We start from the raw sequence: 23,718 nt of genomic DNA, 5'->3' as shown, positions 1-23,718 counted from the left end.
TACCAGCAAAAGAAGACAAGTCCTCCTCCACACAGCTGTGACAGATAATATATAAAGAAATGAATAATATTTGGAATCATTGTTTGCAACTCCGTGTTTTATTATTATATTATTCCGGCCCATAATTTGCGTTTTCAGAAACTAAAATAGTAAAAAAGAGTTGGTTGGTAGCTTTTCAGGTACAACCAATACTAAAGAAGAAAGAAGGTAATTACTTCATGGTAAGAAAAATAAAAGAATAAAGACGATGAATAAAGACGATGTGGGTCTAAATCCCAGCTCTGACACTTGCTCTGACACTTAGAAGATAGAGAATATTGGGAAATCTCCTGTACTTGACCAAGTCCCTGCTGGAGAAGTAGCTGCATATTTGTGTGCTGATGAACTCGTGTGGTAGAGGGGGAAATTCTGGTGATCCTGCACATGAGGCCAGGGTGGGGCTGGGGAGGAACTGCCGAGATGTGTCCTCGAGCAAGTGACCTGGAAAGATATCCGGTGCACAAGCGCCAGACTGACCTTTGCCATTTCACAGACGGTTTATCCCTATAAGTAAAGGGGAGACCAGAGTGTATGGAATCAGATGCAGGGGCAGACAAGGGAGACGGAATACGTCCTCTTGTAGAAGTACACTTCTCATTGCTTTTTTCACTGAAGTTGTAAGCAAGGCCATCAGCTGAAAGTGGGGTAGGGAGGCAGCCCTGAGATTCGAGGAGGGAGGAGAAAGTATTGAACAGTAAAATAACATAGTCAAAAAAGAGAGCTAATTGTTTTTATCACCACACACCAATACTTTCTTTTGTAGGTTTTCCTTTAGGGAATATCACAACTCTCCTCTGTGAGACCTATCAAAAAAGCCTAAAACATATTCTAGAGTCTTCCTTCTGCTGATTTCTCCATTTTATCAATCCTTCCGTCTCCCAAACAGAAGTGTAACAAATCTACTCCTTGTCTCCTCTGCCTCAGCCTGGGTCCACTTCTAGCCTGGATGGCTGGGAAAGCCTCCTTACTAACTCCTCTGCTTCTAGATACAGTACTTTTTTCATGTATGAACAAATACAGAAATTATTTACTTATCAAAATCTATCAAGTGTCAAATTATGTGGCTTGGAGTTCTATATGAAACAAAGAAAACTGCTCATCTCTAATGCTGTGGCTGTAAGGATCTATAAATACTAGCAAATATTTCCTGGCTTAAAAAAAAAAAAGATTCAGTACCCCGTCTGCATGGCACCGGAGAGCTCTTCAGGATCTCCTCTGCCTGCCTGCACGGTCTCGTCTCTGGGCCCCTTCCTCCTTCAAGTTTATACTCCAGCAAACACTGTGCCAAAGGACTAGACACAGTCCCTCTGCTTTCGATCCAGGAATGGACAGACATAGGAAACAATGGTGCAGAAAGATAATAAGGATATACCACTGAGCATTTTCTGTGGATATCATGGAACAAAATATTTACATTACTTGCAAACAGTAATGATCTCATGTAGACCAGCATTTGTGACATAACATTTCAGAAGCCTCTTAATGCCTCAATCATTTGCCACAGTCGAAGAAGCAGATATCTTCCTGTTTTAACAGTCTTCCTTAAAAAAAAAAAAATTCTGCTTCTTTTCTTCTCTTTAACTCATGCCAACTGGGCAGAGTAACAATACCAACCCTCCACCTTTGTTTAAACCCAGCCTATGTCACTTCTGGTAATTCGTGTCATGTTTTTAGTACATGAGAGGGTGAGGAATAAGAATTTTAATTAATGAGCAGAATTCCTCTTTTATCATCTGGCCTGTTTTAAGGAAAGAAAATAAAGCCTCAAAGTACAGCTAGTACTTCTGGTGGCTTGAAAATATCTTCTCAAATTCTTTCATACTCCTCTCTTCAAGAGGTGGAGCCTAATCCCTCACCCCTTGAGTCTGGCCTGGCCTTGATGCCTGGCTTCTAAAGAACAGAATGCCAAGAAGGGAAGGTGAACAACTCTGGAGGTTCGGTCAGACAAGGCACTGGTGCCTCCTCCTTGCTACTCTCTGCCACATGATGAGGAAACTGAGTGCCTTGTGGAGAGGCCCACTTGGCGAGGAACTGAGGCCTCCTATCAACAGCCATGTGAGTGAGCCCCCTGGGAAATGGGTTCTCAAGCATGAGCCAACCCTCCCTGCCTGGATCCTGAGTGCTGAGATCCACCCCTTGCAGGGAACCTGGGCCACACCATGCAGTTGGCTAAGCCACTCTGGAATTCCTGAACCACACAAACTGTGAGAGAATATGTGTCTGTTGTTCAAAATCACTACATTTGGGGCAATTTGTCAGGTTGAAAAAGACCATGAACACAGTACTGATGATTATCAAATAATGTGTAATAATAAAATAGATCTGGAATTCTAAATCCAGGTTACTTTCACCTTATTTTACTGCTATGAAGTGATGCAAAAAGGAAAAATTGGGTTCAGAAATTTTATAAAATCATCATTTCTTGCTCTGTTTTTTTTTTTTTTTTTTTTTTTTTTTAAGATTTTATCTCTATCTAAGAGAAAGAATGCATGAGTGCAGGGTGGAGGGTGGGGAAGGGAGATGGAAGGGGCAGAGAGAGGAGTAATCTCCTCACTGAGCAACAAGCCAGACAGGGCTTGATCCCAGGGTCCTCGGATCATGACCTGGGATCATGACCTGACCCAAAGGCAGGTGCTTAACCGACTAAGCCATCCAGGCACCCCTGCTCTTTGTTTTTTAAATCTTCCTAAATATATTTAAAAAAATTTTTTTATTAAAGAAATGTTTTCCTTAAGCCTGGAGTATTCATTTCCATCTCACTGGTAGAAGAGAAATAGAGATTTTTAGATGAGGATAGAAGACGGAATAGAGAGTACCCTAACAGTTTACATAAAGCACTGTACCTATGTAATCTTAGCTCTTAATAAATGAAATAGATGTTTGCACACATATCTACTGAGAAGAGAAATATCATTGACAACCACCTTAATTCTTTAAGAATGCATGAAAAATGGACATTATTTAATAATTAAAAATCCATCCAAACGTCTAATTATGCAGTTCTGGGTTAGACATCCTACAAAGAAATTGTTTATGCTTATTGGCAACTTGTTCCAGATCTCTAGTATTCATTATTCAAGGCCAATGTAAAACTTCCCAAAATTAAATTTATAAATGATTACATTAAAACGTAATGCATTCCAACAAGTGCTGGAATACTTATCCTGAAAGTATTGATGTATTTACTTATGATAAAAGTATTTATCAATGAAGATAAACTTCATATTGAATAAAACATAGCCTTCAGTCTAAACCAAATTTTTTGATCATTAAGAGTAAGATTTGGGGAAATACAGCCTTATCACAAATGTAATCGTCAACCTCAAACTGTCATTCACCCTTTTACTCCTGGATCAGCAGCACAGCCTCTGGGACTTAACCTATTAGCACTGTGTTTTTCATCTGATTCTCTTAACAAATGTTTTTTCCTAGGAAAGTGGGCACCATCTTCTTTGTAAATTACATTCCTGTATTATTTAAAGGGTAATGTGGAAAAGCAAAGAGAAGAGACCATCACCATCATGACCTCAAGCCCAGAACAAATGGAAACTTTGCAGAGTACTTTCGTTTCTAAGAACAAAGCTACAAGAAAGAATATTGCAGGGGAATAAGTGCAATGAACACTTTCTAAGTTTAAAAAAACACAGTTTTTTAATAAAACCACCGTTTTGCACCAAATAAATAAAATAAAATAAAAAAAACACGTAACTAGCCAATTCTTTAGGACTAAAATAAATCTAAATCAACTGACAGTCTGCAATTAAGCTCTGCTTCTTTTTGAAGCTGTATTTTCATTTAGCCAGACTTAGAATTGAAGGATTATGCATAAAGCCATAATGTTTATCTGTTTCAAGCTTACTTGTCAAATTTAAGACCCAGTCGGCGCTGTGAGCACGAGATTGTTGGCAAGCATGCACTCTGCCTCCACCCCCTCATGTAAAAGCATGTATGTGCCTCTCTTAAGGCTGTGAGATAAACAGCAAGAATCTGCCATATGAGACCACAGCTTGCATCTTTCCTCTGTAATTCCTCTAACTCAAAATCCAGTCTTTCTTTTGCATCAGTGAGTTGAATAACGAACTCATTCAACATTTGTCTTGTCACCATGTACTGATAGTTAATGTCTGGAGTACAAGATCTACACCTAGAAATTGAAAAAAAAATTCAACAAGTATCTCCCTTGCTTCATTTTTTTAATATCCTCACTGCCTAGACCACTGCTCTATACAGTACAGTGATTTAATAGTTACTTGTCCAAATAAGATAATTCAGAGGGGGAAAAAATCAGATTATTTAAGAATAAGCAGAAGGTTAACTTAAATTCTGGAAAAATTTATGTTTGCAAATTGCAGCTGGAATTATACATCTGATTCCATTAATGCTTTATTTTGTGATTTTTAGTAGGCATTAAATTTCTTTGAGTCACCAAAAGCATTTATCTCATTAAAAAACATAAAAATTAGTGTTTTTTGGGTTTTCATAATTTTTTTAAACAAATTTATTTACTTATTTGAGACAGAGAGTGCGTGCACATGGGTGTGCATGTGCACATGCTGGGGAGGGGCAGAAAGGAGAGTGAGAGAGAGAGAGCATCTCAAGCAGACTGAGCTGAGTGTGGAGCCTGACACAGGGCTTGATCTCACAGCCCCAAGATCATGATCCATACTAAAATCAAGAGTCAGATGCTTGAACAACTGATCCACCCAGGTGCCCCAAAATTTTCAGGTTTTTTAAAAAGGAAGATATAAATTTAGATAGTTAGCTAAAATGCTCCTCTCTCACACTAAAAAAAGTTATTATGTATCCTCTACTATAAACTTATATCCACATCAAAGAATTCTAAGTACATCATTAAGTATGATAAAATAAAATCAAGGTGCTAAAATAAAAATAGAGGAGGAAAAAAATGTGATTCTAAATTAGATTTCTACTCAGTAACTAGAATTGACACACAACCAAGAGAAAACAAGTGTTTCAGACCAGCTTGAAAGGCATAATTGGATATAATCTCTGGTTCAGATCAATAAGAAATTTTCAAAGAACTTGCGTTATCTCACAATAATGCCTTCTCTTCACTGGTGCAATGCCTATAAATAAATAAAATAAACACGCCTCTCTACCTTGTCATAACGGGCAATACTTCAGAGGAGGACAGTAGTTCTGAAATAGGTCATCTGAGTTAGAAAGAGTTGAACTTTCCTGTACTTCTTCACTAAACATAAAAGAATGGTCTCATTATAGATATAACCAATGCCAAGTGACAAAAACTGGTCCAAATGTCCAGGTCCCCAAAATCCAGCATTAAGTCTGAAGGAAATTTGATAGCAGCCCTAAAAATTCATACATTTGTTGTAATTTTTCTCATTATGTTTCATGAGCACATCATGGCTTTTCTCTGGAGCATACTGGCCCAGATTAGCATGAAACATGCTCCTGTCACTCTTATCCCTGGTGAAAACTTCCTCCTATTTACTGGACAGATTCCTCTTGAGGTACTATAGAGAATGTGACTCTGATCCGCTTTCTTTAGCTTTACTTTTTTCTTAATTTTTTAAAATTAAAAGAGTCTGTCTGCAGAGTGATTCAAACACTTATCGTTAAAAATCATCAGAATACAGCCAGGTCTCCTGGTTTTTGCCTTCAAGTCCTGCCTCTGCATTGAGCCAAACTAAATACATCAGTGCCCCTCCTCCCACCTCTCTCAGCCTCCAAATAATTTAAGTGTGGGGAAGAAAGTGGATGCAGTCATCACCCACAGCAGAATTTCAAGAAACCCCCCTTCCCATGTTATTACCTTATAGCCAGACTGCCTAGTTTGTGTTGTTTCTGTTGAACATAGTCAACAACGTAGTTGGCTGACAATATTAGTTTCAGGTCCACAAACCTAGTGATTTGACAATTCTATACATTATGAAATGCTCACCACAGTAAATGTAATTACCATCTGCCACCATACGTAGCTATTACAATATTTTTCATTATATTCCCTATGCTGTACTTTTTATCCCTGTCTTATTTATTTTATAACCAGAAGTTTGTACCTCCTAATCCCCTTCACCTGTTTCACCTGCTCCCACCTTTCTCCCCTCTGGCTGTTTTTTTTTGATTCCACACATAAGTGAAATCAGATGGCATTTGTCTTTTTCTGTCTGACTTCTTACACTTACACGGTGACTAGATTTGAATCTCAGCTTTGCCAGTTTTGGTTACCCAGCTTTGAGTGAGTTCTTAAGTGTTCCAGGTCTGTTTCCTCATCTGTTAAGTAGAAACAAATAATGACTACCTTCTATAGCTGCTAGGAAGATTAAGTGAATTAAAATGTGCCAGGTCTTTAGAAAAGTTTCCACAGGATAGCAATAATTTGTTTGAAAATAATAATAATAATAATAATAATAATAATAATTTGTTTGAAAAACTGAGAGTACCACGGGTTGCCAAGGATGTGAAGCAACTGGAACTCTGATACGTTGCTGGTAAGAATGCATATGGTGCAGCCACTTTGGGAGTTTGAAGTTGCTTATAAAATTAAACACCTACCATATGACCTAGCAATTCCCCTATATATTTACCCGAGAAAAATGAAAGCATTACGTCCACACAAAGACTTGTATGCAAACATGACAGTGGCTGCTTTCATAATAGTGGCTTTTTTCATAAAACTGCAAACAAGTGTCTATCAAACAATGAATGAATGGTCAAACTGGTATATTCACACCATGGAATAAATTACTCGCCAAGAAGAAGGAAGAAATTACTGACACAGGCAACAACATGAATGAATCTCACAAACGTGGTACTCAGTGAAAGAAGCCAGACACACAAGACAACGTATGGTAGGATTCCATTTATAGGACATTCGAGAAGAGGCAAAAACAATAGAGACAAGGACAGACTGGTGATTATTAGGGGTCAGGGGTTGCCGGAGGGCAAGGAGGTTGGCTACTGGGGGGACAGGGATGTATCTGAGGTGACAGAAATGTGTTATATCTTGATTACAGCAGTGGTTACATGACTGTGTGCACATTTGTCAAAACTCCTCAAACTGTAAAATTAAAATGCATGAATTTTATCGTGTTAAATTATACCTCAAGACAGCTGGGATTATTGTTGTTTGTTTAATTTAAATCATCCTCACAGGTCATCATAAAGAGAGAAACACATATACACAGAAGGGCAATCCCACTCACTTCACCCTAATTTTGTTGCACACTCTCATGAGTTCCCCCAGTTTCCAATGTTGGTAAACTGTTTGCACTATTTAGAAAGAGGACAGTATGATTTAACCTGGGTCTCTTTGCCAGTACAAGATTAGTTTGGGGGTCACAATTTTACTTAACAAAGTAGAAGCTGAACACCATCTTCTCAAGTGCACAGAATCACAGCCTTTCGTTTATTAACTAGGGCTATCAGATAAAATACAGGAAGGCTAATCAAATTTAATTTCAGATGAGCAACAAATCATTTTTAGCATAACTGTGTCCCAAATATTGCATGGGACATGCTTTTTATTTGCTGTATCTGGCAACCTCGTCATTAATCCATGCATGGTCTTTTCTATATATTCATCCACATAATTAACCAATTAAATTAGCCAATTAATAATTAATTGAATAATTAATCTCATCATGTTTTAACTGCAAGGATATAATAGTGACTTTGACTCTAAGTTTCCCCTTAAGAAACCACACAGCAGCCGTAAAGCACTGAGAACTTATTTCAGACTAATGAGAAGTGACTCCTTTAGGATCTTGTCCTGTAGGATCCTGTTAGTCAAATTGTGACCCGCAGACTCAGGGGGTCAGTATCAACTTGGTCCTTGTTACAAAAGAATCTCATGCCCACCTAGACCTACAGAATTCAGAAATTGCATTTTAACAAAATCCCTGTATGATAAATCTACACATTAATGTTTTAGGAGCACTGGTTCAGAAAGCTGTGTTTCAGGACAATTCCCAGGAACATAGCAGGTGGAATGGAAGGAAACTGACGGTAAGTATAGAAGCCTCTTACGAAAACATTTTAAAAAGTTCAAGCATTACTTCAATATCTGAATTATGGCAGTAGGTTTGAATAGAAAGGAGCTGAAGTGAAAAACACTCCAATGGAAAAAAAAATCAATAGGATTTGGTAAAGGACTGGATGGAGGAGAGAAAGATGTCAGAATGTGAATGTAAGTCAAGTAGAAGCATTAAAGTGCTCCTAGTACCTTTGGCAGTAGTTCTGTGGTTCTTGAACCTAGCTGCACGTTGTAATCACCTAGGAGTCTTAAAATACCGATGCCTGGGTCCCAACTCCAGAGACACTGATTTATTATTATTATTTTTTAATAATAAATTTATTTTTTATTGGTGTTCAATTTGCCAACATACAGAGAATAACACCCAGTGCTCATCCCGTCAAGTGCCCCCTTCAGTGTCCGTCATCTATTCACCCCCACCCCCCGCCCTCCTCCCCTTCCACTACCCCTAGTTCATTTCCCAGAGTTAGGAGTCTTCATGTTCAGAGACACTGATTTGAAGTGAAGCCTGGGCATTAAAAATTTCTAAATACTTCTCAGGTGATTTTAATGTGCAGCCAAGGTTAAGATCCCCTAGCACACGCACTTTCAATCTATTTGTTTCACTTAGAGTAGCGGTTTTCAACCCTAGCTACACTGCAGAATTATTTGGAGAGCTTTAAAAAGGTATCAGTGTCTACACTCTGCTCTTAGAGAATCAGATTTAACTGGTAATATTTTAGAAGTTCCTCAGTTGATTGTAATGTGCAGCCAGAGTTGAGAACATTTAACTGAAACATACAATTTGGTTGATAATTTATTAACTTTTTTTTTTTTTCAAGTAAGTATGAATGAAGAGGGAATTCAGGGTTAACAGAAACCAAACCTTCCAGTTAGGTGAAATATAAACCCAAACATTCCATTTGCTTGTTATAATTTCACAATGAAACTTACTTGGAATTAGCTACAATTTTCATGTTTTCAAAACCTCATTTTGAGTCTCCTCAAAAAATCGGTTGATAGTCATTACAATTGGATAATCCCTTTATGAAATAAGCATTATTCAGACACTTCTAATATAATATGAAATAAATGGATTCTAGCCACAACCAAAATTATGTATCTTAGGACAGAATACGGTTCTAGGGTGGTGATGGGGGGTGAGGTAAGGAAATAAAACATCTGAAATCTATTTCTAAGTCCAAGTAAAGTCTCTATCAAGATTCAGCCCTCTCTAAAGTCTAAGTCATAATTTTTATTATTTAACGTAATATTTAAGTACTTTGTAGTTAACCTGTCACGATTGTATTATTTCATAAGTATGCAAAGTATAGCTTTATTTTTTCTTCAAAAAGAAAATGTTTCCAAATGACCTTTTATAAAATGGAAAATTGGCTTACCTCTTCCCTATGATTCTTAATTGGCATACAAAGAATACTCTGTGTCTTGTAACCTGTAATTTGGTCAACTTCTGCATTGAACCGAGGATCCTAGTAAGGAAAAAGAAATTCAATTTAATGACTGACCTGTTCAAAGACTGATTTGATTTTTCTGATTTATAAGATTAGAAAAATCTAACCTTCAACTTACCTTATTGCTCTGAATGACAATTTTATCATTGGAAAGACATCAAATCATGTAAGTACCTATCATTTTTGACAAAGATAAATTTATGTCTTTTAGTAGCTAGTGTTCATGAGAAACAAAAAAAAATACAGACTCAAATGTTCAGAAATAAAGAAAATTCAAAATATTAACCAATTTAGACAGCATGCCTTAGACCCATGAGAAAGTGGCAACTCTCCCCCTCTGTAATACAATTTGCCTATTCCCATCTTGCTGATACTCCTGTGCCATCCAAAGGAAAACATCTCTGCTCTGAAACTATAAAATCTACCAACTCCAAAATAACCTGCCTAATATTGACTTTACTTCCCTTGTAAAGGTGTTCTGAAATAGAAATACTTCTATTTCAGGTGTTCATAAGAATTTTAAATATATCATGTATACGTGTGCATAAAAAAAGTTGCATGGCCTCAGTCAGACTGTAAACAATTCCTTAATCTTTGTATTTCTTTTTCCTTTCACAAGTACATCATGCACATTCAATAATCACAAAGGACTTCTCAGGGTGGTAAAGGTTCTAAATGTGGTTAAAGAAAGAAAGGTACAGGCTATTTTCCCTTGAACTTTAGATTGGGAAGATTAAAGTTAGGCTATAAACTTTAGGAGGGGCTCTTTTTTTTTTTTTTTTTTTTGGTCCCTCACTGGATTTCCAAAACTTGCACAAGAAATCAAAAGCATTTGTTAAAATAAATGAAGGAATTCATTAACAAATGATATCATAATTATCAGTTGTGGTCATTTTTGGCTTATTATAGTTTAAAATAAACATTGTAGGTAAGAAGGAAAACATACTAGAGGAAGTAGACAGATACTACTATAGGTGGTAAGATTAGAATTGAAACAAACATACCAGAACATAAACATATAAAGGAGTGTTGTTCCCCTCAAAGCAAAAACCTTGGGAAGTTACATGCTCAAGCTAATAATAGCAACACTGCTCTAAAAACTATGCTTTTGGAATTCCCTTCAGAGAATATGGAATAGCCACACTGGAAAATCCTTATCTTTGAAGGTCGTTTATTTATTTTTTTAATTAGTCTAAAGTCATGCAACGTCAAAGCTGTGAATTAAAGCAATGATTACAGTAGATTCCATCAACTGGGGTCAGAAATGAGGCCAATTTCCCCAAGAGAGCCAAATTTGGCATTAAAGGCAATTTAAAAAAAAAAAAGTTATAAAATGGTAGAAAACCAGTATAAATATTTTACTTTATAAATAAACACTACTGCATTTTTGCTTCTTCTTTTTTTGGGGGGGGGGCAAACATGCTCAAAGTTACATTAAGACACAGAGAAAATGTTGACTGAATATATTTTTTAAAATTGTTCTTAATATACCATATTGGAATGTATCTAAAAAGATAGAAAGGACACTGATATTGATGTATTAAAGAAGTGACAAAATTATTAACTTATAAAGTGGGGTTGTTCTACAAGCTAATGATCAAAATATGAATATAAATATTTGCATCCTCAGCAATTATTTTGTTAATAAATATTTGAATTATAAGACCAATTTATGAGGAAGAGGACTAAACAACAATCTAATCAAAGCAATAGAGTTTGACAAACTGGAATTAACAGGGCTTTCACAGCTTTGGAGGCATCATACTAGGAATTTAAAATCAACAGCAGCCCTGGATTCCATTTCATTGAAGGAGGTGGGAGTAATGTGTATGCTTCAAATTCACTTTAGGTGAAATCTGGCATCTCAAGGAATTTCCCAATCAATGCGCTCAGTGCAAAGGCAATATGCATAAAGATCTTTAACCCCTTTAGGTCCAGGAAACACCAAAGAAAAAATGGAGCAGTACTATTACTGTGATTATTTTTTCACTGTTCATGAGAACATGACAGTGTAAAACAAAACAAAATAAAGCCTTGGATATCCACTTCCTAAAATAAAGCAATTGGTACCAGACTTGCCTTCTTAGTGAAAACTGTAAGACTGGACCAAATGTATGAGACAACTAAATCACAAATCATGAAAAAGGGAAATACACAGGACAACCACTTTGGCTTTCTTCCTTGTGGCATTTTCCTGCTGGCAAGAAGGCAGGCGGTATCCAAGTGTAGCAAGGGTTCCAAATGGAACTGAAAGACTTCAGGGCTTCTAAAGTGGCTAAAATTTGCACAGCAAAGTACCTAATAAGAGAGCTATGCTGGGGAGACTTGGGGGAGAGATAAAAGGAAGACTGAATGGCTACTCACTTCACACATGTATAGGGCAAGACTCTTAAGAGAACCAGCTAAAAATTATGTTGAAGGTTGAAAGCAGAATGGAACACCAATTAGGGAAGAAATGTTTGGAGACACTGGAGTTCTAGCTCAGCCATTCCATCTCAAGCATTCAGTTGACACAAAAAAAGCCACTCCTTAGGAGTAAGGACCATACCCTAGATTTCAGGGGCATTCCCTAAGACCATATTCAAAACTAAAATATATCTACCCAATAATAACACCAAGCCGGACAGGACCAAAAAGATCTTTCAGTAATTGCACTGCCCTATTTAAAGAAAGATGGTATGATCCAAATGCCCTGCAAAGAAACATGTACAATGTCCAACATACAATCAAAAATCACATCATATGTGAAGAAAACAGGAAATTGAAAGGTCATTCAGATATTGAAGTTAACAGAGCAGGACTTTAAGGCAGCTATTATAAATGTACTTAAGGACTTAAAGACAAATGTGGTAATGAAGAGATGGGAAACTATAAAAAAAAAGATAATAAAATAAAATTTAAAAACTTATTTTAAAAAACCCAAATGGAAACTCTGGAGCTGAAAAGTACTGTGTCTAAAATGAAAAGTTCATTGACAGATTTAACAGCACATTAAAAACAATGAAGAAAAGACAGATCTTAAAAAGTTAGCAGAGCCTTGGTGTTTTCTGGGACAATATCAAGTGGTCTAACATACACGTATATATAATTGAAGCCCCAGAGAGAAGAAAGAGAATAGAGTGGAAAAATACTTAAAGACATAGGCCAAAATTTCCCCAAAGTTAGTGAAAACCTTAAACTTCCACATATAGTATGAAAATTATATATAGCAAGAAACATATAAGATGAAAATATGGAGCAGAGCTGACTTCTCATGAGAAAAACGAAGAACAAAAAGTGGAAAAGCTCTTAAAATGTTGAAAGAAAACTACTATTAACTGAGAATTGTCGATCCAATAAAATATCTTTCAACAACATAAGCAAAATAAAGGCATTTTCTGATAAACTAAAACTGAATTTGTCACCACCAGGCCTGTATCACAAGAAGTGCTAATGAAAATTGTTCAGCCTCAAGGAAAAGCTACCAGAATCTACACGAAGGAGTAAAGAGCTTGGAACTTGGCTTAAACATGTACACAAATACGTAAAGAACTAGGAAGCTTGGGTCTTCATTTTTGGAGAAGGAACAACCCGACAGACAAAGAAAAAGAAAAACAAAATGCACTTTGAGGTGTTAGATTGAAATTGGAGGTATCAGTAAGAATTCATTGTTTTTAATATAGGAAGCAGATAGATATAAAAACAAATAAAATATGGGCATATGTGTCTATTTATATCCTTCATTCCTAGCTCCTAGCTCTGTCTACTGACATACTGGTAGCAACAAACACATACCAGAAGCAATGAACACAACCCATACTCAGATTTTAGTTTCTAGCTTGATTACCATTCCCTCCAGTGAAAGGAACCACAGTTGCTTGGGAAAAAGAATGATAATAGGGCTAGGAGGAGGAAAGTATAAAACAGGCATGGAACATACTGATAAGCCAATTAGAACTTTCAGCCCAAGAAAATGAGAAAGCCCAGAGTGAAGACAACCTATCAAAAAGATACAGGAACCTGGCAAATCTGATATAATTTGAGAATCTGATAAACTTATTGCACAAAATAAAAATCCATGAGTCCACAGTGATATGAATAAATGAATGAATGAATACAAAAGGTAAACTCTTCTTTAAATGAGAATGCCAACTAAAAAATACAGAACATGTGATGGAGTTAGAAAATGTGGATGCTAAACCAGTAAATGTAGGTTCATAAAGAAAAGAATATTTAGGGCAGCCTGGGTAGCTCAGCGGTTTAGCGCTGCCTTCAGCCCAGGACGTGATCCTGGAGACCCGGAATCAAGTCCCGTGTCGGGCTCCCTGCATGGAGCCTGTTTCTCCCTTGGCCTGTGTCTCTGCCTCTCTCTCTCCTTGTGTCTCTCATGAATAAATAAATAAAATCTTAAAAAAAAAAAAAAAGGAAAAGAATATTTACACAATATCAAAGTATCTTACCATAAGATATTTATTAATTATAATACAAAAACTGTAACCTTATAGTGGAGAAACCTAGTGAACACCACTAACCAAGTTTTTAAAATTAATATAATCAACACTAGGGTAAACTAATATCACATGTTTCCTGATAACATATGCTGAGAAGACTATTAGTATTTAATAAAATATATATTTCGTCTTTGTCCCAGGTTCCTGGCACAGGGCTCCTAAAACCCTTGTAATTCCCTGAGAAATAGGAAAGTCCTTTGATAGTCATAGCAAGCCCCGTTTAACCATACCTAACTTCATTCTAATAAGATGAGTCATAGGGAGAGTATCCCTGATAGCTTCCAGATGGGGACCAGAAAAACCAAATGACTTATTAGAGGGTTAGAACTTTGAGCCCCACCCCTGACCTCTAGAGAACAGAGAGGGGGCTGGAAATTGAATGTAGACATCAATGGATTTAATCAATCATGCCTACATAATGAAACCTTGATTTAAAACAAACAAACAAACAAACAAACAAAAAACAGAACAATGCTGTCTGCAGGAGTGTCTGGGTTGATGAAGGTATCTATGTGCTGGGATGGTGGTGCACACCCTGGAAAGGGCATGGAATTTCTGTGTCACCCACCTCCCATTCCTTGCTCCAATGCATCTCTTCCATTTAGGTGTTCCTGAATTGTAGCCATTATAATAAAACTGTAACTATATATAAATGCCTTCTTGAGTTCTATAAGTCATTCTAGCAAATTATTGAACCTGAGTGGGGAAATCACCTAATTTGTAGATAGACATAAATGTGAGTAGCCTGGGGACCCTGTTGGTGACTGGTATCTGAACTGGGAACTGGGGACAATCTAGTGGGACTATGGAGTCTGTACTACCTGGTAGCAGTAGAGTGTCAGAAGTTAGTTACTAGTGGTCGTTAGTGCTAACTACTAGTAGTTAGAATCAGGATTGAATTGGATTGTAGGACATCTAGCTGGTGAAGAAGTAAAGAACTGACTTGTTTGGAAAACCAGACAAGGTCTCAACATTGACATCGGTGGTATTTCTGCCCAAAATACCTTACTTGAATCTCCTCAAAAAGACTTTCTACAGAATAACTAGCCTGAACTCTCAAAATATACATCAAGAAAAATAAACACTAAAAAACGATTCCAGATTTAAAGGAGACTAAAGAGACATGACAAGCATATGCACTATATAATTTGGGATTAGATCCTTGATGAGAGGAAAAATATAACTATAAAGAACATTAATAGAACAATAGATTAAATTTGACTATGGCCTATTAGGAAGTAGCATTATATCATAAAATTTCCTGATTTTGAAAAATTATTATAATAGTATAAAAGAATATTTTTAGAAAATATTCTCTGAAATATCTAGTAAAAATGTTTCCAACTTATTAAGTGGTTCAGAAAAATAATATGCATAGGGGCGCCTGGGTGGCTCAGTTGGCTGAGTGACAGACTCTTGACTTTGGCTCTTTGAGATTGAGCCCAACATTGGGCTCCACACTCAGGGTGGAGCCTGCTGGAGATTCTCTCTCTTCTCCCTCTGACCCTGCCCCCTACTCGTGCTCTCTAAAATAAATAAATAAAATCTTAAAAAAAAAAAAGAGAGAAAAATAGTATGCATATATTGCTTACATGCATTGTATATAGATAAAGAAAATGATAGAGCAAATGGAGCAAAACATAAACAACTGGAGAATCTGGGGAAAGTGTATATGAAGTTTCTTATACCAGTCTTAAAACTTTTCCGTAAGTTTGAAATTACATAAAAATAAAAATAACAGAAAACAACACAGCAGTCTTACTGATATAGGGGCTAGTTTTCTTCCACAGAGTGGCATTTTTAAGATAATCCCAAAAGATTATTAGAACACTAAAAGACAGATATACCAAATCCCAAACTATGTTCCCTGGGGCAAATTAGATCATGGCAGATTAGCAGATTTATCAAAACTAAAACAATTTATCAAAATTAAAACAATTGTTACTTCTTTCTCCTAAAATTGACTTTGGAAATCATTTTATTCATCAGATTGAGAACTCATACTCTCATTTGAGAGAGCTCATATTTCTTTAAGAAAACATCTTGACAAAGTGAGATGTGCAAAGCGAGCTTATTTATCTAGACAAGGAATAGAAAAGTAGGAATGAAGTCACCAGGGTGGGAAGAATAGCAGTTACATGGTAAAGGTCACATGAGTACAATGAGACCCCCTCCCTAAAAACCTGCAAGTCTTCTCCTTAGAAACCATGGTACGACATGCAGTGCTTGTCCTATGGAAACAGAACAGTAGTCAAAGTTTTGCATTCCAGTTGACTTGGGAGGAAGAGGAGTGTTTTGACAATATAAATCCTTTGACAGGAAATCTTGGGGAATCTTAAGGCTTCTGTAGGACATGAAACTAACGTGTTCAAGGCAACCTGAGATGGTCAATTTTAAGTGTCAACTTGACTAAGCTAAAGAATGCCCAAATAGCTTGTAAAGCATTGTTTCTGGGTTTCTGGGTATGCATGTAAGGATGTCTCCCGAAGAGATTGGCATTTGAATCAATAAACTGAGCAAAGATCTTTACCAACGCAGGTTGGCATTATCCAAATCACTGAGGGCCTGAACAGAACGAAAAGGCAGAGGAAGGACAAATTCACTCTCTCTGGTTAAGCTGAAACATCTGTCTTCTGCTCACCTCCCTCCATTGAAGTTCCTGATTCTCAGGCTTTTGGACTCAGAGCTACACCAAATTCACACCACTGGCTACCCAATTCCCAGATCTTCAGACTCTGAATTATACCACCAGCTTTCCCGGCTGTCCAGCTTGCAGGCAGCAGGCAGATCACAGAACTACTATGCCTCCATTATTGAGCCAGCTAATTTCTGTAATAATCCTCTCCATATATATACTTATATATTCATATATATATATTTATATACTCACGTATACATTTCTCTAAGTAACCCTAGATACTGGATGGTATCCAGTTTTCATATTAAAGGAGAACACCAAACACATTTATACAGTTGTTCTGATTATGTGATAATATCTTATCATCAGGGACGCCCGGGCAGCTCAGCAGTTAAGTGTCTGCCTTCAATCCAGGGTGTGACTTGGGAGACCTGGGATCGAGTTCTGCATCGGGCTCCCTGTATGGAGCCTGCTTCTCCCTCTGCCTCTGCCTGTGTCTCTGCCTCTGTGTGTGTGTGTCTCATGAATAAACAAAATATTTTTAAAAATATATCTTGTCATCAATAAATGGGTGCCATATCCAAGAAAGTTACATGAATGATGAGCTGATGCAGGAGGAGATGATGGGTGATTGAACTTCTACATATAGGCAGCAAACACCCTGTCTTTGGTATTTGTGGTCTGATTGAGAATCACTGATTTAAGTTGTGGATTTTGTTTTGTACTTTCAATATAGGAATGTGCTATCTTATTAGTAATAAAAGAGTTGAATTCTCCAATTTATATCATTCTGTCACAAGGTTTTACAAAATGAATCAAGTGTTGATCACTTCTTATAATTGACTTATATGTAAGACTTTTTTTTTTTTTTATCTTCAATCTGAGCGTCATTATTTCTCATGGTCACCTCGTGGTCTTCCACTGCTACATTACAACTTGTCAAGGGTTCTGTGGTCAAATAGGCTTTATGAAATACTGCTATGGGGTGTCATTTATACAGATGCCAGTTTGAAGAGGTAGGACTCAGAAAACAGAACGCATTTTCCTGTTCTGGCTACTTTCACAAAAAACTCTGAGGCACTCTTGATTATTGGAATTATGGGTGGGGCTGAGTAATGAATTATCCATTAGCCAAGGGATTTCCACTGTCAACAGCAATGTAAACTGCATGCCACGGATCAACTCCACACCTTTGGAATGAAATTCCTGGGACACGATTCACTTCAGCAAGGGCCACTATAAACACAGATCAAGGGTGATAAGGGGAGTCAGCAATATGAAGAGGCCACAGGAAGAGAGGCTTCACACCGGATGCACTGCAATCAGGGACATGGGCCTCTTTCAGAAAGCAGTGCAAGAATTAGATCATTCATTACTGCGAAACGAAACTTATGCTGTCAAAACTTTGACAGTGGTAAGCATATTAACCAAAATGCATGTAAGTGAGGAAATTCTCAGAGCTGCAGCAGCTTAGAACCACACAACAAATGAAGGCATTCTCAGCAAAGCTGAAGCCTATTTACGGTCCTACTGTACTTGGGACTATAGTGCCCTTGAAAAGCGGAAACCCAGCTGTCACCTAAGACAGGAAGGGAATTCTGCAAATTTGGCAGCAACCCTTCAGCTGTGTCCTTAATACCCGTCTTGTAGTCTGCTACGGTGTGACGTTACTACAGGGCTTGCAGAAGACATGGAGATAGCTCCAGGAAGAATCAAAATGGAAGAAATGGATTGTACATCCTTGTACAGAATGGATTCTGAAAAATACCTCATGATTTCACTACCTGCACTATCAGATCTGTCCCCAAATCCCTGCCCTCAGTGTTCCTCACTAGTTACCATATTTATTCACCCAGCTTCAAACCCTCACTTATCCCTGACTTCTCCAACCCCCTCACTCCCATTTTAGCTGCCACCTCTGGCAGATTCCACTTCTTCACTGGAAATCCATTCCCTTCTTTTGCTCATTAAGGCCAGTGCCCTGGTTCAGGTCCTCACTTCCTCATACTATTAAGTTATTTATCCTCCTAGCTTCTAGTATTTTTCATTTTACGACCACTGTAAAGTTCATCCTGGTAAATCAGTCTGAATCATAACGACCTTAATCTAACCACCATAATCTAACCACCTTCAATTATTCCTCATGGCTCTGGACCGCAGACATATCCTTCAGCCTGGCATCCAAGAATCCAGTAATTTCCGGGCTCTGTCCCCATAACACCTCAATGTCTACACTATTACCCACACATGTCCATTCAAGCACCACATGGTGGGTTCTTTCAACTTCTCTTTACATCTGGATCTCACCTTGCACACAAACAATCTATTCAAATCCTAACTATTTTCCAGGATCCATATCAAGCATTCCTTCCTCAAAGAAACATTTCTCTGCTCCCCAAGTAATGTCATCTCCTACATCCCTGAACCTACCACATTTTTCTATTATAAGCATATCTATTATGATATGCTTTCTATGCTTCTTATCTATCTTATCTTCTATATAATTTTCACTCAATCAATATTTATTAAGACTTGACTATGTGCCAGGCCTTGTATTAAGCATCAGGAATACAGGGGTGAATAAGACAGCAATGACCCCTCAAATCACACAGAGGAGTTGCAAGCCAGGATCACCACAGAGCACTGAGAGCGTACCATAGAGAAGGTCGCTAGGCCAACTGTTCTATCAAGGTGTTAGAAAATACCTGATAAACAAAGTGTTATTCAATTCACATGCTCTGTTTAAAAACCATAATTCTATTAATAAAAAAGATCATTTTAAATGGGAAATTTGAAGAATCATATAGTATAATCTTTAAGTCCATAATTAAAGACCCATATACAATTGCAGCAAAAGTGGAAGAATGTCCAATATCCCTGCTTAAATATTTTACAGCAACAATTACAATTTTTTGAAGACATATATTTTTTGTCTAATAAAATAAATCAAAGAAAGGATGAAAAGAAAGAAAATCAGATCTTGGTGTCAATGGGGCTTCAAATGAATGTAAAAACACTACTGGTTTGGTTTTTTGACAGTTTTTGGATCAAGTGTTTTAGAATCTCACTAATATCCCCAGAATTTCATGTGGATATAACATAGATAAGGATATGTATACTCGGGAGGAAAAAAAAGAAGAGAATACAACTATGAGATGAACTATGTTAAATTATCATAAGGAGAAAAACAAGACAGGGACACCGGGGTGGCTCAGCGGTTGGGCATCTACCTTCGGCTCCGGGAGTGACTCCAGAGTTTCAGGATCGAGTCCCGCATCGGGCTTCCCATGAGGAGACTGCCCCTCCCTCTGCCTTTGTCTCTGCCTCTCTCTGTGTCTCTCATGAATAAATGAATAAAATCTTTTAAAAAATTTTAAAAAGGACAAAATTTCTCTATGGCCCATAGAGACTCAACCACCAGTAAAGAAACTCTGGCATTTAAAAGCGGGGAAAGTTCCGGGGTGCCTGGGTTGCTCAGTTAAGTGTCAGACTCTTGGTCTGGGCTCAGGTCATGATGTCGAGGTCATGGGATCGAGCCCTGAGTGGGGCTCCGTGCTCAGCACAGAATCGGCTTGAGATTCTTGCCCCTTCCCTCTCCTTCTTCCTGTTCTCTCTCTCTCCTAAATAAATAAGTAAATAAAATAAAATAAAATTTCTTAATGAATAAATAAAAGATGGAAAAGTTCTTCCCCCCAAAACAAAAAAAAGTTCTTCCCATACATACCAGTTTTAACTAAGTATGCAAATTACTACCTTTCAGTGATCCTATTACATCTCAGTTTGAAACATCGCCCACGATTCACATCAAGTGTCCAACGTTCCACCCCGTTTCTCTCCTCACCCCACTCACCCGTCTCAGTGATCCCTATTTACCTCATAAGCATCTTTGATGTTCAAGGGCTCACCAAGTGCTGCCACATGTCCCACAATGCCTTTGTTCCATTCTAAGCGGATACAGTTATTTGAAGCTTCTTCCAGTGTTGAACCTTCTGCAACATCAAACAGGCGGCTGATAAGAAACTTGTCATTGGAGCTGTCCTCACAGACAAGAAACAGGGAATAGCGATCAGCGGAGATAAGTCCATGAATATGCAAGAAAATTTTATGACATAAGGCTGTGACATCCAAATGACTAGAAATATCTTTCACTAATTCCAAGAGTCTCGAGCACTGGTCCCCTTCATCATTATCAAACCTTGGGGGGGTTAGAGGCATCTGTTCCTTCTTTTCTGAGTCAGCGAGGAAGCTCACAGTACCCTCAGAATCTTTGACGACAATGGGTCTAAGAGGCCGGTCAAATTCAGAGGCAGAGATTTTCCTGGTTGGTGTGCCAGGCGCACTGCTGTCTGCACGGGAACTCTGCTGCGAGGAGCAAGAGCAAGATTCTGCGTGGCCTCTGATGCCTTCTTTACACACAGGGATGGTGTGGACTCTCTCAGCGAACCAGGCATTGACCATTTCTCTGCAGAACAGAATGAAGACATACTAAATAGTTAAGAAAGAAAGGTGCTATCTCTCTCTGAAAGCTGCTAACAATTCTCTCACAGCAAACTGCTTAGACAATAATTCATTTTTTCACGGAAATTAAAAACAAGATGGTTTATTTCAGACAATTATATTTTGGAAAACTGTAAAGAACAATTGCTTCAATTAACATTATAATAAAGTCTGATGCCTATAAACATATTTTCAGATATCTGATTTACAATGCATAAAGCATCAAGTCTGCTTCTTTGAAAAGCAGTTTGCATAAAAGACACTAAATTTGACCACAGTCTTAAGAAAACATAAATATAAAAATTAACTCACTGTTTAAAACGCACAACTTGTTTTGAACTTAAATATTTGAAAATTTAAAACAAATATTCATCAAATTTGGTTAGCTAATATGCTAAATGTTAGATAATTTTATCTATATTACTAATATACAGATTAGATTTAGAAAAGGGAAAATATAAACAATTTGATCTGGTATATTGAAAGATTATAGATTCTGTAAATAGTATACTAATAATGCTTGTTCAATAATGGTACAAATGATCTCTTCTAGATCATCTACTCCTGGTATAAAGGAAGAAAATTAAAAAGTAAGCAATAGCTAATTTTAAAAATTTAGTCCAAGCAAATTTAAATTATTTAAATTATGTGAAAGAGATCCATTGAGTTGAAGGCTTCACGGTGCATGATTTTTTTCAAACAAACATCAGATTATACACATCAAAATGACTGTTCAATTCAAATGATTCCATTTGGAAAAATGTTTCATATCAATGGATAGTGCGTTACTTCAAACATTTTTGGAGCTCTTCTTTTGAAACTAACTTCAACGAAAATTCATAAGGTAAAAAGAGGATATTAGTTTTCTCCAAAAGTTAGATCTTCTTCTTCACTAAGCCCTTCTCTCAAACACATAAAACCAAAACCAAAACCAAAAAAAAAAAAAAGTAAACACAAAAAATCCTAGGGTAACAGCTAACTTAGTAACTCTTATGCATAAAATTTGACTTTTCCCAAAATTCAAATTTACCTCCAAAAGACAGAAACTTGCTAACACTAACAATGTTTAAAAGAATCTGCCCATGATAAAAGCAATGCAATCCCCACTCTATAAGGACATATTGATTATTTTCACTAAAAGGCCAGGACAAAAAGAGCTGGACTATGCACTATTTTCGAGAGTATTTATATACAGGCATTCTTCAATCTTTTTGTCGGTAGTAAAAATTGTTACCACCTTGATGGAGGGTAAACAGGCAACATCTAACCATCTTTTAAATGCATTTATCCTTTGTTCCAGAAGTTTTACACATGTGGCAAAAGAAGTACCAGCATATTTCCTATAGCACTATTTGTTATAGCAAAGATAGTAAGCTACCTATACCACAACTGGAAGGCTGGTTAAATACATAATGACACATTTATACAATGGAATACAAGGCAGACATTGAAAAATAGTTATTTCACTTAATAAATTTCCATAACTTATTAAATCTCCATAATTTATTAAGTGAAAAAAGAAGAATACAGAGGGAAAAAAGAAGAGGCTGCTTTATTTCTGAATCTTTACTAAGTTTTCCATTTTTGAGATATTCTCTTGATCATTTTATTTTGAAGAACAATGTATTATTTGGTAAATATCTATTATTCTGAAATAGTACCAGTCTAGAATGGAATGGGTAAAAAAAATAATAACACAGATATTATCAGGATGACCACAGAATTTCAAGTGCTGGATACAGATATAAAAGCCTTTCAAAAAAAAAAAAAAAAAGCCTTTCAAAGACCCCTTTAAGGAGAAACACTTCCATAACCACCCCCCCCCCAAATTGCAGTAGTGGTGCCAAAGACACTGATGTCAAAAATGCCTGTGAAGCTGTCAAAAATGCATAGGAGGGCAGCCCAGGTGGCTCAGTGGTTTAACACTGCCTTCAGCCCAGAACGTGTCCTGGAGACCCGAGATCGAGTCCCACATTGGGCTTCCCAGCAGGGAGCCTGCTTCTCCCTCTGCCTGTGTCTCTGCTTCTCATTCTCTCATAAACTTAAAAAAAAAAAAAAAAGAAAGAAAGAAAGAAAGAAAGAAAGAAAGAAAGAAAGAAAGAAAGAAAGAAAGAAAAGAAAAAATGTACAGGAAGTTTCTGAATAAAATTGTTTTGTAAGATGTAGACAGAAAAAAAAGCACTATATCTAAATTAATATATTTTATGTGATTTAAAGATATGTAGATGTAGCTTAAATTGCTAAATCAATATAAAAATGGGCATTTGAATTATTTCAGCTACCAACCTAAAATTTAGTCAAATGATTTCTTATCTTCTTATTGGAAAATGCTGATCAACTTTTTTTTAAAATCAAAACACCTACTTGACAAGCCCACGTAGATATCTAAACAGACAACTTAAAATGGCAAAAACAGAATTCCTTTTTTTTTAAAAAAAGCAGAATTCCTAATGATACTCAGATTACTACAATCTCACTGCCTGCCAGTTTTCCTTATATTAATAAAAGCATTATCATCTCCCTAGTTACTCAAATCAACATCTAGGAATAATTCTAAATTTGTTTCCTTCAAATCTCACATCCAAG

General features: G+C 36.9%; 1 protein-coding gene across 1 annotated transcript in view; it reads right to left on the bottom strand.

Moving 5' to 3' along the window:
- Positions 1-23,718, bottom strand: part of PDE5A (phosphodiesterase 5A) — a 129,934-nt gene that overhangs the window by 90,273 nt on the left and 15,943 nt on the right. Inside the window, 2 exon segments of the mRNA NM_001003188.1 lie at positions 9,436-9,525; positions 20,509-21,097. Of these exon segments, the coding sequence (NP_001003188.1) occupies positions 9,436-9,525; positions 20,509-21,097 (679 nt within the window).

The sequence above is a fragment of the Canis lupus genome, chromosome 32, assembly GCF_011100685.1.
Source record: "Canis lupus familiaris isolate Mischka breed German Shepherd chromosome 32, alternate assembly UU_Cfam_GSD_1.0, whole genome shotgun sequence".
Lineage (NCBI taxonomy): Eukaryota > Metazoa > Chordata > Mammalia > Carnivora > Canidae > Canis > Canis lupus.
Note: the sequence above shows the minus strand (reverse complement) of the source record. Positions and strands in the feature narration are given on the sequence as shown.